This window comes from Anguilla rostrata, chromosome 2, assembly GCF_018555375.3.
Source record: "Anguilla rostrata isolate EN2019 chromosome 2, ASM1855537v3, whole genome shotgun sequence".
NCBI classification, from domain to species: Eukaryota; Metazoa; Chordata; class Actinopteri; order Anguilliformes; family Anguillidae; genus Anguilla; species Anguilla rostrata.
The window spans coordinates 46,186,782-46,205,770 of NC_057934.1; the positions used below are offsets into that span (position 1 = coordinate 46,186,782).

General features: G+C 37.6%; 2 protein-coding genes across 3 annotated transcripts in view; both read left to right on the forward strand.

Moving 5' to 3' along the window:
- fbxl18 (F-box and leucine-rich repeat protein 18) overlaps nt 1-18,989 on the forward strand; it is a 121,201-nt gene that overhangs the window by 2,016 nt on the left and 100,196 nt on the right. The window lies entirely within an intron of this gene.
- Nucleotides 12,605-18,989, forward strand: part of rnf216 (ring finger protein 216) — a 30,016-nt gene continuing 23,631 nt past the window's right edge. The window contains exons 1-9 of the mRNA XM_064322563.1: nt 12,605-12,726; nt 13,686-13,815; nt 13,921-14,069; nt 14,214-14,759; nt 14,917-14,993; nt 16,520-16,628; nt 16,750-16,911; nt 17,895-18,003; nt 18,222-18,361. Coding sequence (XP_064178633.1) covers nt 13,746-13,815; nt 13,921-14,069; nt 14,214-14,759; nt 14,917-14,993; nt 16,520-16,628; nt 16,750-16,911; nt 17,895-18,003; nt 18,222-18,361 — 1,362 coding nt within the window. The 5' untranslated portion in view covers nt 12,605-12,726; nt 13,686-13,745. The remainder of the gene's footprint in view (nt 12,727-13,685; nt 13,816-13,920; nt 14,070-14,213; nt 14,760-14,916; nt 14,994-16,519; nt 16,629-16,749; nt 16,912-17,894; nt 18,004-18,221; nt 18,362-18,989) is intronic.

Consider the following 18,989-nt stretch of genomic DNA (forward strand, 5'->3'; position numbering starts at 1 on the left):
TCTTCTTTTGGTTGGATGCATTTCAGTTGCTCACCATCTTCTGTATATTTTAACAATGTAATGTTGGATGGTGCAATTAGTTGATATCAGATATTGAAAATGACTGAGCATACATCTTAATAGAACAGAATTATGAGGCTTGATGTCAGGCTTTTGGGCATTGTATATTAAAATATGTTGCATTAAAATATGTGTTAATCCTTATTTGTTGTTTCAAATTCTGTATTTGTTCTTTTTATTGTTGTCAAAATGTATTTTGTTTCCTGTATCAGGTATTGCTGTGCATAATTTTTTTTGTGTGAATATGTAGAGTGATGTAAAGAATTAAAATATACTGCAATCATTAATCATCTTCTTAACACTTTTGTGTTGTAAAATACATGATGGAATCATAAATCCTTTAAAATCTCGATAAGAATAGCTCGTCGTATTCATGTGCTAAAGTAACGTTTTAAATATTATGTTTTAGATGTTCCTGCCTTTTCAAGAGAAACTTGTTTAATTTAGCCATATAACATTTATCAGGATGGCTAGAAAGGTCACAGTGAAAGGTGTATTCAGACACTATAGTAACCTGCAACCAAGTATTAGAGAGGATAATACCACCCTTTATTCCATCCATCTGTTTCTAGGCTGCTTGGTCAGGGTCTGGAGCCTATCCCAGCAGAAACTGGGTGAAGGGCAGGAATACACCCAGGACAGGTCACCAATCCATCATAGGGCCCACACACCTTTCACTCACACATTCATACCCCAAGGATAATTTAGTCTCACCAGCTAACGTAATCTGCATGTCTATGGGCTGTGGGGCTGTTGACACGCAGTTGTGAGGGAAAAGGCTATCTGATTTGTAAGTTGGCACCACACTGTTTTTACAGATATTTTCCATAGGTGACTGAGGCTGAGCTCATCCTAGAAAGGAGAGGTTTTGTAATAGACTGGCTGATAACCTCGTTTTGGGTTCATTTACTTTGTCTTTGTTGTTTTAGTAAATTATCGTTAGTTAGATCATTAAGTGATGAGCTTTTCCATTCCTGTTTGCATGTAAACGCTGTCTCTTGGATAATTTAGTGAAGCAGATTTCCCATATCTCCCTGTGTCCAGCTCTTTAGTCCACCCTGGGGGTGTGTCACCGCATGTGACACTGGTGTACCTGGAGGAGACCCATGTGGAAACAAGGAGAACATGCAAACTCCACACAGGAGGCCCTGGACCGGGATTGAAGCTTAGTGCCTATTGGCTATGAGGTGACAACACTACTCACTGCACCACTGTGCCATCCTCCACCCTTTATTGTGGGAGTGAAATAGTCAAATTTGGAAGCAATGTGCATATTCCTAATTATGCACATAATTATAGTGGTGAAAACATGAAACCTTTCCTCAAAAACGTCTGGCACTGAGAAAGATTAGCTTAGTTACCAAAATTAGTCATGTCTGACCACACCTTGATCATAGTCTACCTTTCTCTTAATTTTGAAGCTGAAGTATTGCAATGGAATTAAGCTGATTATATATTTGTAGACTGTATACTGATTATTACATTTGGTGGAACCACAAGACATCCTGTTCTCAATATTATGTAAGAAGTTCAGTATTGGAGGATAAACTCTTTAAGATTTCTTCTGAGATTGCTGAATAATGTTCTTCATTTTCTACCTCTTTATGCAGCCTGTACTGCAACAATTGAGCATGAGACCAGAAATGCAACACACCCTTTATACATGGTAAAACAAAACAACTTTTTTAAAATAACATGACCCTACACAACCTGCTGACGCACAACGAGTACTCAAGATCACATATTTTCTTTTGTAGTTATATCTGTAAATTTAAGACATTGTCAGGCTTTGCAACTGGGTTGTTTTAGTGGATCACACTGACAACTTAAAGCAGTTATGAATTTGGCCTTCAGCTGGGAAAAGTGGTATTTGTTTGGGTTCTTAAACAAGGGGATTGTAAAACTAATGAACCAATCCAGATTGATGCAGATACACAGTAAAAATATTAAACCATTCTTGGGCAGCAACAAGAGAATGTTAAACACAAGCAGCGGGCATCAGAATGACTCCAAACTGTTGATTTCACCCTTGCTGGGCTGGGCGAAGGGCTGACCACGCGGTCCTCTCATAAAAGTCACATTAGCCAAATGTGACCTGCACCAGCACTGTGAGGAATGGTGGGAATGATTATAGCTTTATTCCATGATGTAATTGTTATTCAATCAAGTAACACAATATTATGGTTTTTTCATCAACGGAAACACCAAAACGTACATTTATGTACACAGTAAATATTGTGATTGCTGTATACATTTTGAGCCTCTTTGAATTAGATTCACTTGTTTCACGGTGTTTCCTTTGGCACGGCGAGTTCGCATTCATAGGAAAAAGACCCGTATGTTTCCGCCCTCGCCATTGGAGAATAATGCTGGTGCCAGTGACAGCAGTGAAGGGCAGTGCCTCTTCTCTCATTGCTCCTCATCAGCCCCTCATTCAGGCTTTTCACAGTGTCATCACGTCCGTGATCCGTTTCATCTGATCCAGACTGGGAACAATAATAATAATCGGGCTGTGATTGATGCATCTTATCGATGTGCTTAACGTCACTTGTATTTGGGTACTGCTGTCTCAATAGTTCGACAGGTGCAGCTCATGGGTTTATAATTTTCCTGTGGAAAAAAGCCAGGAGATAGCGAACTACACCTGGCTTAAAGTACAGAGAGGGGACACATTCTCTTTGTTCATAATTCTGCAATTTTATGTGGGGCAATAAAACATACTTGTTATTTACTTTAAAAAAATTAAATGTATATAACAAAAATATTACAAAATGTTACCATTTTTTTACATTTAGTTTTAAAGCTATAAAAATAAAATTAAAGCAGTGAAATAATACTTTGTATAATAATAATAATAGTGTTTTCTTTTTCAAAAATGTTTCCATTTTATACTCTACCATGCTTTCAAAATGTCAATTAAAAACAAGAACACATAGAATAATGGCCTACAGTAGACTGAACGTAATTATCAGTGAACAGCCACAGAATGTCAGTGTGAAGTTGAACCCACGCAGTATTTGAATAAAATCATACTCCTGTGTTCTTTTCCCCTTCACTGAAATGAACTGCTCAGTGCAAAGACTGTTGAGCAGTGTGATATTAATTACCTGAATTATTCCTTTCTTGGTACAGCTGTACTGTACTCTTGTAAAGGGAAGCATGTCATGTGGGCATCCAAGTGTTTCCTCAGTTAGTAATCATGCCTATAATAAAAGTGTAATCAAATTAAAAAACTTTTAATTAAAAAACTTTATATTACTCTAATATACTATTGTCAACTGAGCATATAGTTCAGTTGTGCGCAAAACCTGAGAAAATATATCATCAGTTGGCTGCTGAAACGTACTGTCTAATGTTATTACAGCCCAGCTTTAATCTTACAGTTGTAATTTTGTTATAGTGTGCATCCTGCTAGATACATATATTGTCTTATGCTTTTCAAAATCAAATTGTCCGTATGAGATTTGTACTCTCTTTGATCCATTAACAGCACAGCCCAGCCATGCCAGAAAGCCTACATACAGTACACATAAATCAAAAACATCTAGAGGCAAGATGGCATCTTTAGGATCTGCAAGAGATCAATAATGATGGTGGTTTTGAAAATCTAATATTCTTACAGCCTGAACTGGTCATACTGGTCATATGAGAGAAGGCCCCTAAGTTATGGCAAAGCTATATGTCATATATAATTAACCTATTCTCAAGAGTTATATGATCCAATCTGAATTGTTTTTACAATTAAGTATTTTGGCTACTATAATTGGTTGAGTGATGAACTGGTCAAATATCTTCTCAGCAAAAAACCTTCTTAAAATCATGTTAGCTTTCATTTTAGGGAATCCAAAGACAACATGAAGTTTTTTTCCCAGCTGCCACAAAAGCAATGCAGAATTTTCACAGGGTGAAATATTATTCAGACCCCAACATAATAATCACACTTCAGAAACAGAGGAAGCCGTCATCAGGTGAGAGCACAGGAACCTGCAGTAAGAAAATAATCATATATTTTATTTAAGATCTTCTTCCATAATCATTCTAATATCTATTTGCTTTACATATTGGACCACCTGTTAGCATCTTCATTTAAAAAACCAGAACAGAAGAAATATTCATTCATCTTAGATACCTCATTCTGTCACACAACAAGGACATTTTCTCATTAGAGTGTCATCAGCTAATGTAGACAGTAAACCACTGACTTCCTTTTGGAGAAGAAAGTGATCAGGAATTCCAATACTCTCTGTTCCAATAACATTTCCTCGGTCACATAATGACTGTGTGGCCCTATTACACCGCGCAAATATTTTGATGTCAGAAGTGTTCAGCTACATCACCGACAGAATACTTTCTGAAGGGGGGAATGCTATCTGAAGGCACCCAGCATGTGCAGTTATACCATATTGAGCTCCTGGTTATTACTAATACAATCAGCTATAATAAATATATGATTCCAATCAATAAAGGATTCAAATTTAAAATGGATTTATTTTGCATCGCATTCCTAGTTAACAAACATTTCAGAGTTCCCAATAAACTATTGGTTTCTGCTATAAATTCTATGCTTGGGGCCCACAGGAAATATAAAAAAGTATTGAAGCAGAATGAAAAAATGTTATTTATTATTGTTTCCACAGTGAATACCTGTTCTAATTATGTTTATGAGACTCATAACCCTCTTTTTTTTACACTCTGATCAACATTAGTTCTCTGAGACAACATGGAAAATGTGTCTTGCAGTTGGGGTAAATAGCTCCTCAAAAAAGCACAGGTTCTATTCCTGCTCCAAGAGTCTTTGTATGTTCTGACAGGCTCTTTTCTTTACACTGTTTAAGTATGCTCTGGCAGCTTAGAGGTATGGAGAAGGCTCACACTTTACTTTTAACTGTTTGTCATTGATCAGAATAATTAGATTCAATGGTTGATTTATTCTTTGATCTTGCTGATGTACTATAAGGTGACATGTTTTAATTCGGAGCTTTCTCAAACCTTCAAATGCTTTACGAATGTGAATTATTGATATAAATTTGTGTTACATTTTTGTTACATATTTGTTGTATAACATTGTGCATGTCAGTCACTGGAGACCTTGTAATATGTACAAAGATCAATTTAATCACATTTTCTTGGATTTGTAAAAGAAGCTGACCAAACTGTGTTTAATGGTTGAACTGTTATCAAGGAAAAATTATTGGCTTTTGGCTTTGTGTTTGTCTCTGAGCACACTTTGAGAAATATCTTGAACTGTGACACTGTGAGAGTCAGTATTCAGTAAGCATTGTTTTTCCTTTATATGATATGGTTATATTCAAATACACGTCCGCGTGGGGTTCCTCCGGGTTCTCCGGTTTCCTCCCACAGCCCAAAGACATGTAGGCAGGCTAATTGGAGACTCTAAATTGCCCATAATGTAGGTATGAGTGTTTGAGTGAATGATGAGTGAATGCTGTGTGTGCCCTGCAATAGATTGGCGGCCTGTCTAGGGTGTATTTCTGCCTCTTGCCCAATGCACACTGGGATAGGCTCCACCACCACCTGCCCAGGATAAGTGGGTATAGAGAATAGATGGATGGATGGATGGATGGGACTAACTGCGAACATTCACAGCATATTAACACTATATGCTTAGAGAATTGTTGTTTGTAGTTGATGCTGTTCATTTCCTGCTAATAATAAAGCTCAAATCCCACATAGACAGCGATGACAAAAACAATATTTCACAGGTACTGTGTGCCAACAGAATTTACTGTTGCTTATAAAACTGCCAACACTGTAGAGGAGGACATTTTTATATTTGATAATATAAGGTTAATGTTAAATAAAAAGTCATACCGCTGAGGTATTCCTTGACATCCTCTTTTGGCAACAAGCAAGGCCTTACATAGAAACGCATTTACTGGTATTATGAGACATTGCCAACTGTGTGTGCAACAAAATATGACTTTGGCACAATGGCTCAAAGAAAATGGCAAATCACAGGCAAACCCACCCCTGTGCTACAAAAGCTTTAAGATGTGCCCTGATACTAATGGTGTTCAATTCCTCTGACCTGATCATTTTCAGCTCTTCCAGATGTTACAAACATTCATTGATTTCTCAGTGGTACATCTGTCTTCTACTCAATTTTATCATTCACTAACAACATACCTTTTTTTGTTGTATGCCAGATGCCCTCTGGCAAGCAAAGATGGTAGGCATGAGAAGATACTCTGCCTTCAATAAGATAAATTGAGGGCAAGGTGTATGAGGGCATAGTATTGGAGTATAAACCTTCTGTATTTGGCTGGATGGAATAGCTGAATGAGTTTCAATACCACATTTAACAATCATGTTCAGACTTTGAATGATAAATTCACCTGAGTGTATTGCTACATTCCACTGGGATATGAATAGGTGATATTTATATGTAGTATCAGTATAGAACTCTGGTAATCAGACTGTAAAACAAGGATATCAAGCTCAAGCCTTGGAGAGCCACCGTGCTTGCAGGTTATTGTGGTTTCCTTCCAATCATCAGTCGATTTGTGGACACTTAGGCCACTGACGTTAATTAATTTGTAAAGTACCGAAACACCCCAAAACAAAATGTCTGTGGCCCTGACACCCCATGTAGACAAAAAAATAAAGTTATATTTGGGAATCTTATACCATGTTAGCAGATTGTGCACCAATAAATTCTAGTGTTGCAATGTCATTTATTCAACAGGTGCAACCATCTCTCCACAGATCGTGTGCATATGTAAAGTGTTTCAGACAAGGCTTTGGCCTGTACTGAAGCAACGATAAAGAGGATACAATGTAACCTGTTTGCAATTATTTTCCCGACAAATCATGAGCATATATTGCATGCTAATTTGTTAAGTTAATTTATGTGAGAATGTCGGAGTGGTTGTGAATGTTGAAGTACCTCCGTGCGTGTCTGTGTGTGAGAGAGCTGCTTTGAATAAACACACCTTCGTCTCTCCACTCAGCTTCTTATTGTTCTACAGAAGAAAGCAACACATTGATTGAGACCTGGAGACATCTGTTCATATCCAGTAAATAATTGTCCTGTTTTGCCATCATTGCATTCACTTCACACTGGGACAGCCGTCATTGCATGAGAGCAATGACAGATGGCACAGCCCTGGATGAATGCCATTGGACTCATTTGAGGATTAACAACAGAACTCAATTATGGCTGTCATTGGAATTTGCTACATTGTGCAGCATATGCTTTACCAGTTCTTTTTTCAAGGTGAATCTGTTAGGTGCTTACGAATATGTGAGTTTTCATGAGCAATACAAATGGTATTAATGGCCCAAATTGTTAATTTAGTCATGTGACAACAACATGCCATATAAGTGAAGATGTGTTAAATTTTTTTTTTCTTTTTACAGTTTAATTTGTTGTGACGCTAAACATTTTTGTATGGTCTTTGTGAGAAGGTAGAAGGATAGGAACAATATGGCTCATCCATGGAACTTCTCCACCCTATCTCCCCAGTGGTGAAACTTCCCACTCCTCTAACAACCACTTGGTCATTTCCAAACTTTCGCCTTGGTCTGAAAACGTAGCTCTTCAGAACATACCTGGACTAGCAGTCATTACTCTCGCATAGATTTATATAGATTATCCTGAATCTAATAGGCAACATTAATCCAGTAATCTGCATTTCAACATGATTTAAATATGGGCCACTACATACTACATGTGGAAACACTACCAGTTTTTAACTTCATCAGTGATTTGTGTTATACAGACCAAAGAATTCATCATTGCAACAGATATGCTTGAAACATATACACCCTGGACCTTAACCTCGAATTCCATCTGGGGACACCGATGTTCTACATTTGAGCAATGACTACCCACATCGCTCAGCTATTTATTCAGCTCTATAAATAGGTTGTAGAATACAGTGTGTTCTGGTATAAGCATTTCAGCTTGTCTGCTACAAAAATTAATAATGCAATAATGATTGTTCCACACTGTCAGAAGAATAGTGTGCTTGATATGGATTTTAAATTTTTTTTTATTGTTACGTAAAATGATCCTAGCTTCCTGTGTTCGTATTTTATTGAAACTGGATTTCTGTAATACCTTGATTTACTGGTTTCTATCTCTGCTGGTAACTTCTGCTGACTGTTGTTTATAAGATTATTTTAGTTAAGCACAAATGGTGCTATACATTCATAAATGTGTTATGATTTTTATTTTGTCCTATAATGTCTGATTTTAGTTAGTTCTGACTTAATTCCACCAGTGTACAGTTCAGCTAATCTATCAGAGCATTTTAGTTAACAATTATTATCATGAATAGTAATTTATCATTAAAACATTTTATTACATGCGTGGCACTTCAGTGTCTTCTGTTCTTTGTTCCCTTGGTTGATCATTCAGAATGATAACCTGTTATCTGATGATAATTTATATTAATTCATATTAAATCATGGTGGGATTCAATGCTACTACACCATACATCAAATAAATTCATACTGGAGAACATTATAGATTTTTAAAATCTTTTTTATGTGGAAAATGAACAGATACAATCACAGACACTGCTTAAAAATTGTGATGCTGGCATGCCATGATAGCCATGATAGAGGCTTACATATAGCCTTCAGAATTTTTTCCACAGACTGAAATTTGATCAGTTTAAAACATAGGTGGGGCAAAGTTGTTTAAATTAATATAAATTAAAAAAATAGATATAAGGCTAATGCAGAAAGAGCTGTGCATACTCAGGAACCACCAATAAAAACTGACATCCTTTTTTTTTTGGTAATAGCATGCATTTCTTGGAATAGAACAATAGAAGAAGAATTACTCTATTTTATAGCTCAAGTGTTTGTCCAGATTGGCTGTGGCATGAAAGGAGTCAGATTTAAGATCTCACATGAATAGACAATCTGTGCATGTGGCAATGAGTTCCAGATGCCTTATCTCTTTGTATTTCAGTCTGGTGTGATTCCATGGCAGAACATTTTTAAAGCAATCACTCCATTTAGGAAAATGGGCTCGCAGACAACTTGGACCACAAGAGCTTCTATTAGCTGTCAGTAAGGATATGCTGACTATGTCTATTCCATGTTGAAAAGGAGTTACTAAAATGCGTTGGTTACAGGTGAAAGGTATTTGTCCCACTCAAATTTTCAATGGTTGTAACAAAAATGATTCCCACAAAATTTGACGAAATAAAAAATGTAGCCTATATTATAAAAAATATTTTGAAGATTAAACAAAACAATAGCATCTCCTTTGATGCATTACAGTGTATGATTTCAGACCTCTAAGCTCTTACAAAATGCATATTTTAAATGTCAAAGCATTACAGAAACATTTCATAAAATTCCATCAATAATGCATTTAAATATTTTTGAACAAGAATTTTCAGAAATATTCTTATCAACTCATTTGGAGGTAAAACAAACTTAAGGCATATTGTATATTGCTGTAAAAATATCACACATATCTCAGATTATTTTATAATCCAAATCAATGGTCTTATCATCTCTTGCACAAACCCAGGCCTTTCCATTTATATTTCATAAATCAGCAACAATGACTGGACGTTAAGACTTGGATTAATGGAATGGTCAGCAACACTGCATTCCCTATATCTCCTGATATCTCCCAGTATCAATGCCATTTTATTCTTTGGCATGGAAAGATTAGCTGTAGCTCATTGAGGCATTTGTCAGAAAAAATGAGTTTTCATCAGTGGATAGATCCAATGATTAAAGTATACATAGACATGACACAGTCACACAATATTAATATAAATGATAAATTATTTTTTGAATGTTGCGTTATTCACAAAGCAGTGTTTAAAGATTTATAAACATCTCTACTACATCTGATATCATATTTATCTGATTCACTGAGACCATAAATCAGTAAAATAAGATTTATCTACATTGTTTGCCTACAGTATATATACTTTATGTACATATTAGATCTATACTCTTGATCTATGTTAACAAATTTTAGATGTGAAATTAGCATCAATAAAATAGCCATTGCTTCCCTGAGAATGAGAAGAATTTGGTGAGAGACCTTCCCCTTCTTCCCCTTGAATCTGTTGAAACATGTAACTTTATTGAGTGTTTTAAACCCTGTTGCGTTCATCAGGTGCAAGCACTAAAAGTAGGGATGAAAATTTTTTTGTGTCCTCAAAATGCAGCCTCTTGTCTGCAATCGCTTATTTGTATTGGCAAATCTTAAACGATTAGTCAAAATGGCATAAAAACGGTATATTCAAAAATGTTTGAATATGCTTTGCTGTAAGATATGTTGGAAACATTTGAAAGTGACGTATTTATGTGGGGGAAATTCAGATACTTGATCCTGAGATGGACATTTGGCATCACATTTTTCCATACTTAATGCCAGTTGTAAATTGTAGCTGTCTGCATTTGGCAGACTGATGCAGGCTTATTTTGAGACATAGTTGTGAATATGTGCAAGAAAGGTGTGTCTTTACCACCATCTGCTGGGGAAAGAAATAACATTTTTAAGGTGAATAACCTAGCCAATTCCATCACTTGGAAAAATAAAAAAATAATCTTTAAAAGGATCTCCATAATTTGTTCATTTTAACTTGAAAATGTGAATCCTCATAACAAAGGTCACAGTGCCACAATGACGAGAATCAGTACAGTCTGAATGTTGTATCATTAGCTGTCGAGGGAAACACCTCCACTTTAGGTTCGGTCAAGCTTAATGAATTCTATATATGTTAGATCAAAACAAACTTGACACAGAAATCAAGGAAGAAGTTCTCAAGATTTCTTAACCGGTTTATTTCCAGAGTCTGGAGGACATCACTTAGAGATTTGGACAGGGATTCCCCTTTTCATCACAGTGAGCTCATCAAACCAGGATAGGTCTATACCTTTTATAATGTGAAAACCTTATCTTTTGCTTTTGTCACCACCTTTCCTTCCACGTCTTCAAACTTTCTAACAAAGACATCTTTCTCCACTAACAACCTTGACCATATATCATTTCAATACAGTGCCCCCCCCCCCCCACACCCCTCCCGTCTCAAATACTTTTCTGGTGAAAAACATGTTTTTCTTAATTAAGATTCAGCTACATCTTCCTACTGTCATAGTGACCACTGAGGTAAACAGTACCAGGCTGTAGACTGGCCTTGAAGGCAGGTGCAGCTCCCGGCCCTCAAGCAACAATAAGACCATTATATCCTGCATTTACCAAAGGCCCTCTGCACAGAGTGTAATGAATAAAACGGAATTAAAAAACATATATCAATAATGGTCATGCATAAATGATTAATGATTAATGATTAAATCTGCATATTCCTCAACATAGCATGGAAATATAGGTCCTCTGTTCTATTCCTGATGTTACACCCTCATGTTCAATTGATTTTCTGCTGATAGTTTTCTTCTTTATACACCATAATCTAAAAAATGCCCCAAGTACAGGTACATTCCCTAATTTTGTATCCAGAGCCATTACCATATCATTCCATGCAATAAAGCTAGATGGACAGCACAAAACAGAACAAATATCTTTAACTAATCACACCATTAAGACCTGGTTCAGGTCAGACTGTTACAGGGGAAAGAAGGAGGGAAATTAATGGGGAATGGGTAGAGGAACTGCCTGCTGCAGACTGAAGATTAATTCCAGTTCCTAACTACCTAACCAGAACTAACTAAAGCCTAACTAGTCTTCAAAGGCTTGCCGGGTATGGGGCGGCTTTAAACACTGAGCTTTGGGACACTAGGTCTGCTGATTGAGAACCAGAGTCTAAAAAGCACACCCGCAACAGAAAATTTTAATTCCACCCAGAGTCACCTTCAAAACTAATAAAGGAAAAATGAAAAAGCAAAATAACAATGTAGCGTCCAATTGGAAGGATCTGTGATCCAGCTGGGAACACTAACTACCCGGAGTCACTAAATGGCAAGCAGAGGGGCTAAATGAGAGTCGAGGTTGGATTGAATAAAGCATACAAAATCAACTGGACAGACAGACTAGAAGGGCTAAGACAAGAATCAAAAGAGCCAAATCAAACGAGACAATGGTTAAACTTGAAATCCAATCAGCAAACAAATTAGAAGGGCTAGACAAGAAAAGGAGTTGAACCAAATAAGATCAAGCATGCCAAAATTATTCCTGATATTATATTTTTTAAATTTCCTGAATCCGACAGTTTTGTGAATTCCTGATGCACAGAAAATGAATTATTTCAAAAACATTTATAGTTACATCAAATTACATTGACTTCATGACCTTATCAGTTTAACCAATAACACATTATTGTGGTTTTGCACTGGAAAAAAGCTCATCTGAATAGAGTATATCATAAAAATATTTTCTTATTTTATAAATCTCGTATAGCTAATTATTATATATCACATACATATTAAACACAAATATTTTCCCTTTGAAAACCTTATCTGTCTTTCACTTGCAAGCTGACATTTCTATATTGTTATGGCTCCACCATATTCGCCACAGCAGAGTAGGCGACATGTAGTTTCACCAGCAAATAGTTGTGTGAAACTACATCTCCTAGAACTCCTTGCGGCTTGTGCGTGCTGCGTGCCTTTTCATCTCGCTTCCGGCAAGAAAGTAGAAGAACCAAGCAGCAACGCGCCGAGCAGTCGGTTGTGTTCGTGTTATTTTGGAACAGTCTGCTGTGGGAGGTAAGTTTGTTAGATGTAGATTAAAATATATCTTCTGATAAATGATTTGTCAGACAGGCAGTAGTACAGCCTTATCTAGCTAGTTATAATAATTTAAACGGTGCGTCAGTTATGAATTTATTTCCGTGATGTGAACATTGTTTATTTTGTGTCCTATTAGCTAGCAAGCAACACAGAAGCTTTCGTGGCTAATGTTTGCTAGCTAGTTGCCTATCCGGTAGCATTTCACACCCACATATCTAGCTAGTTAACAATCTTCGGGAAAATGTGTATTTTGGATTCATATCCTTTGCTTGTCAAGTTTCACTTTTTCAAGAAAACGACGCCTAGTTAGTCGTTATGAATCACTTTGGGTTAGATAGTTCGGGAATATCCAGGGAAACTGAAAGTTAAACAGACGGGAAACCCCAGTTTTAACAACAATTCAATTGGCGTTGAAGTGAAATGAGTCTGGTGAAATTCTAAGCGAGTGAAGTGGAGGCATTCACTATTTTCTTCAGGTTTTGGAACCGATCGTATTTCTCTGAAACCGTCTTCACAGAGCTTTGAACAACTTGAACGGCTCTCTAAAATGTTGTTACGATTTGCTAGTCAACAATCATTTAAGTGGTCCTAAAATATTGTTTAAAAATCGTCTACAAGTGCTTAAGTACACAAGTATATCTTACACGGGGCACCGAGCGCATGGTGAAATCAGTGGCATCAGGATTGATTTTAAGGTCCAACCTAACCCCTTCCCTGGAATTATTTTTGAACAGAGTGCACTATGCCATTAGCAACCAACCGTCTAAAGGGGGAAATCTGCATGAACCAAGTAGATTGTTTCTTAACCACACTGAAGTGTGGATCATCACCCAGTCAAGTTTCTCTAGATACTCTGATTTTGAACCAAAATGAAATGCATGCATTGTCAAGCCTTTCAGACCACTACAGTTCTTTAAGCAGTATGTCTTACTCAGGAGTATGTGGACTTGGTCTATGTGAGTGTAACAGTGAAGACTGGAGAGTCTCTGGTTCCGATGATGGCTGATGAAGCAAATGATGATGATGTCATTCATTTGGCCAGCTTCCGCAGACACCGGGGACAAGGTAGGTGATGACCATGGTCAATATATCAACACCACAGTCATATAGGCTAACACAGAGCCACTGGAGTTTGTCATTAACCTTGTTGACCTCCACATGTTTTGGCAGATGGTGAAATTAGAAACGATCTCTTTATTACTATATCTGACGACTCCGATGAGGAAGTCCTTGCATGTGTACCAAACCATTCTGTCCAGTTGAAGTCTGAAGCAGAGGATGAAATTGAGGAGGAGGAAGATGAGCATGTGATTTCCCTGGTAAAAACAGAATTGTTATTCTCTTATAGTATTGCATGGTTGTACTGAATGCTGAGCCATCATGGATAAGTTGGATTCTCCAGATGTTGGGATGATTTAAGTGAAAGTCCATTGCAGCCACAACCCCTTGTCACTGTCTTTCAGCCTCAGCTGCCACTTCGCCCCAGTGTTATCCGACCTGCAGCTCCCTGGGGTGGGGGCTTTTCTCTGGGGCCAGCAAACAGGAATGATGGGGTATCTGCTGAGCCTCAACCGGACACACTTCCTGTATTGGAAAGCGTAGCCTCAATGGCCGAGAACCAGAGTGGAGCACCATCCACATCAAAGGCTGATACTGTGCCCAGGCCTCCAAGCAACAGGCCTGACCTGGAGGGAGCGGTTTTGAATACTGAGGTGCCTCAACTCTTGGGTACTGTGAAGGTTGTTCATGAAATCCTAGATGACAGCCTGCAAAGGGACAACAGGGGTTTGGAGGAGGGCCCCTTAAACTCTGTTGAGAAACAGCCTGTGGAGCAGCTGCAGGAGCAGCAGCAGCAGCAGCCTGATGGTGAGGTTGTGTTCTTTGTGGACCAGAGACCCTTGAGAGCAGGACAGCCTGTGGCCCGAGAGGTGGTTGATGATGAGAGGCCTGGGCCCTCTAATGCTGGAGGCTGTGGCCCTGGGCAGGTGCAGACGTTGGTGAATGGAGTGGTAAGTGCTGCCATGACAACGTCGCACATCCATGAAAATGGATGGTAGCTGTCTGTTATGGTTTCTGATGAAGATCTTCATGTAAATTCTTTTTGATGTTTAATTTATATTAAGTTAATTCTTGTGAACTTAAGTATCAAAATTATATTTTGGGCAGATGGACCTCTTTCCGGATGTCGAGGAAGACTTTCTAACAAATTGGATAAGGAAGCATAATGCAAAAGATTTAAATTTGTAAGTAAATGTGTATGTATGTATCTTTTTATCGTGCTTTCAATACCGACTTCCCATCTTGAGTAGGCATGGAAAAGTTCCATTAGTGAGTACACTAGACTCTTGAACTGCAACAAAGGCAGCATCCAGTTTTCTATGTGGGTGCTGGCTGTTTTACTTTTCATCAGTGTTTGTGTTTTGGTTTTCCTTATTCAACGATTGGTAACAAATACATGAGTATTTAAATGGATGTTGTGAAGTTCTAATTCAAGAGTCAGATCTTGAAAAAGGTGGCAGAAATAAAGCTTTGTCTTGGTGGATTTGGTGGAATATGCATTCCATACATATCTGCAAAGGATTCTAGCTCATTCAACAGTACCATATGTAAGGGGAATTCCTGCGTCTACCACAGCTGGCAGACTGTTTGCATTACTGTATTTATCATTGGGATGGTTTTGTGATGGCACGGGGGTTCCAGTTGGATTCGAAGTAACAAATTTATTATATGCCTAGAAAAACGGGTAGACCCTATATGAGTTTTGTTTTGTGGAATGAATGGAATTATCTAAAGCGGGTGATGTGCAAGTGGCTTGTAGAAGCAGCACAGCAAGCCATTCATATTTCTGTACCAGTTAAATTTTTTGTGTTTTACTTGTGCATTTTCAGTGCTTTTTTGAGTAGCTTATGTTTTTCTTGGGAAGTTTTTTGTCTTTTTTGAGACATCATTTGTGTACATTTCCTTATTGATATTGGTTATTCATATTTTGTAACAGAATTACTCTAGTGATAAAAATGAATCGCCTTATTCAGTAGCCATGGCAGAGGTTTTCCAGTTGGCATTTTTATTTTTTTTATTATTATTTTTTTTTTCAAACATTTCTGTGGTTGTTTGGGTTCCTTGTATTTTTTTTTTACCAGGGCAATGAACATGACCTTGTCTGTCTATTTCTGCTCCACTGTGGTAGTTATTGAGATGGATAATTCTAACGGAAAGGTCATTTTAACCTAAAGGAATAAGTTGCAACATTGGCATCACAAATTTTTAAATTCAAGTGCAGAAAAGGCAAGGAAAACCTGATAAACGCTTGTGTTCTCATTGGCATTCAGGACCTGCTGTTATGTTGCTGTACAGATTATCTTTACATTGTCAACAAGCCCTTGTAGCCAGTGCAGAAAAGACCAAGTCAAACAGGCTGAGGGCAGAGATTAATGAAAATGTGTAATTCATTATGCAATATTTCCATTTGATCAGTGTTTCTATGGTGTCTAAAAATCTACCCTCTACAAAATCGGATAAGGAAGCAAAAGTTATTTTTTTTACTGTTTGATTTATGTTTATTGCCAGGACAATGTGAAAGTGAAGTACCATCAACCTGATTTCATAATGTGGCAACTACTTTGAGCAGTGTCATAGTTCATAAGTGCATGAGAGACTGGAGACTTTGGGTTTACACTATTAAGTTGATGTACGATTTCAGGCTGCATTTAGGAGGTTCAGCATCCATAATGGTTGTAGAAAGACGTGTTTGTTTCTGTTGTCTTTGCAGAATTTGCAACTTTTTATTGGAGAACCCTGAGTACCCAAAGAACGCTACAATACCTGTCTTGAATCAACAAACCAGTATTCTTCTGGAAACAACTAGTACTGAAATACAGGCAAGTCAGCAACATTTGTGTATTAGCTAGGTTCATTTTAGTCACTTAAATATGTGGATGTGTACAGAGATTTGAAGAGGATTCATTTCTTCTGTTTATTGTGCTTTTTTTTTTTTTTTAGAAAAAGGAAGATTATTTTGACTTCTCTCTGCTGGGAATGGCTGATGCTCGCACCTTCATTCAAGCCGCAGACCTGTTGATGGGGGATTTCAAAATGTTAAGCAGCCTGGACATCAAATGGGCACTGAGATCTCTCAAGGGACACTATGCAATCACTCGCAAGGTAGACCTCCGTTCTGGTGAAGACATTTTAAATGATGAGACTTTCATTTTGTTTACTTGTGTGTGGATTTTGTAAATTGCTCTTTTTGGAACTGTGTTTTTAAAATGGTTTTGGAGACTAATCTGATTGGACATGTCCAATTCTGGTATATTCAGTCAGAGGAATGTTCAGCCAATTGCTGTAATTCAAATCTAGTCATGGGCAGTGAAGCAAAGAGGAGATTTGGAAAGGGGGAATGTGTCACTGACCTGGCTGGACAGCTAGCTTGATAGTCTATTGACTGGGGTACTCGGCTACTAGTTAGCTGGCTGGCTATCTAGCTAGCTTGCTTAACAGGCTGTCAGCTGTCCTGTTGGCTAGCTGACCAGGAACAGGAATGTGTTCTCTTTCCAGTGTTTTCTTTTAGAGATATGCAATATTTGCTCTGTACTGCCAGTGAAAGCCATTGAACAAAATTGTTGATAAAGACTTTTTTCTCTCTAAGATATTCCCTGTTATATTGTGCCTTCTGTTAAGAGGACAATGTAAATTTCTATTTGAAATGGCACCTGGTTTCTTATGGGAGCATGGGTGGTTTGGAGTATATTTGTACAGCAGGCGGAGGGTGAAGAGATTGCTTTTTGACCTTCCACAGCACGGTCAATAGTGAGCTAGTGAACTTAAAGCTCTACTAGGATATTCTACCAAATATAAATATGGCATTCTAGTATAGCTGGGGAAGTGATATTCATACAGTAAGATATTACCCGTCTCTTTCAAAGGCATTCCACTTGTATGAACAGTTCAAGTCAAATTATATACTTCAATATCCTCTCAGAGAGGCTTTGAATAGCTCATCTATGAAAAGATGAAACTTTAGCAGTGTTTGTCTGTGCATACCATTTCTATATCTGCCAGGGGCAAATTGGCAAGAGAAGTTTATTGTAAATTGTTTTATTTCCCCTTTTCAGGAAACTAATTTTCTTTTTTTTGTTTCTGATTAGGCCTTGTCTGATTCCCTTAAGAAATGGGGAGAGCATTCTACAGAATCGAGAGGGAAGAAGCGAAAGGCAATGAACCAGTTCTCCTACATGGATTTCAAGTTTGAGCAAGGTGACCACATGTCTCACTTACCCCACCCCTCCTCCACGCAGTTCCGTTTAAATTTGTACTGCCTACTATCTTGATTGCTTGTGGAATTTGCTGATGCCACATCGATTTAAAGGGGAAGTCACATTTAACACTTGTTGTGCTGAACCCCCACCGAATTCATGTATGATTTCTGTAGAGCACGTGTCAACTAGTGTGTCTCTTATTTTGCATCCTTAAAGGTTCAACAAAGCTTGAGAAACGCATGTTTTTCTTGGAAAACAAGAGGAGGTACTGGAGATCTTATTCCTGGAAGTCACTTCCACCTGCACTGCAGAGAGAAGTGAGATTCTATGAACGGAAGGTGAAGGAGATGACTGAGGTAAGAACGTGGGTTTTCACTCCTAATGCTTTCCCCAAACAACAAGTGTGGCCAAGATGCAGGCCAGAGAATACATTACCAAAAAAGGCTGTCTTTGCTGTTTCTGTTTTCAGTCTTCAAGGTATGCCATATTTTAGGTTGTGTAACTGTCATCAAAATGAGTAAAATGGACAGATGAGTGAAATCATTTATGTTGTATGTCATGGGTAAATAATATGAAATTGATATGCGTTTAAAATCCAAGTATAATCATGTGCAGGTTTCAAGGGAACAAACTAGCTACGAAAGGTTTTACTGGCAGGCTATGCAAAGAGCTTTCTTGGAGTTCAAAACAATAATTAGAAAACATGTAGGTGTATTCTTCATATTTTCTTCCTTCATTGGAATCTGAAATATTTTTTTTGTGAATAGGACATAGCAGGAATGTTCAGTAGGAATTCTCCAGCTCTGTGGGTGCTGAGGAGCTTGTGCATCCCCAATATTTGAGGGGGACCATTTTTATATAAATAGTTTTTAATGAAAGTGTAAAAGGGAAAATACTATTATTTTGTCTAAATTTTGCATATCGTTCCAACTTTAACCAGTTGGGGATGCAATTTCTTAATTTCTTGTTACATGCGTCACTACA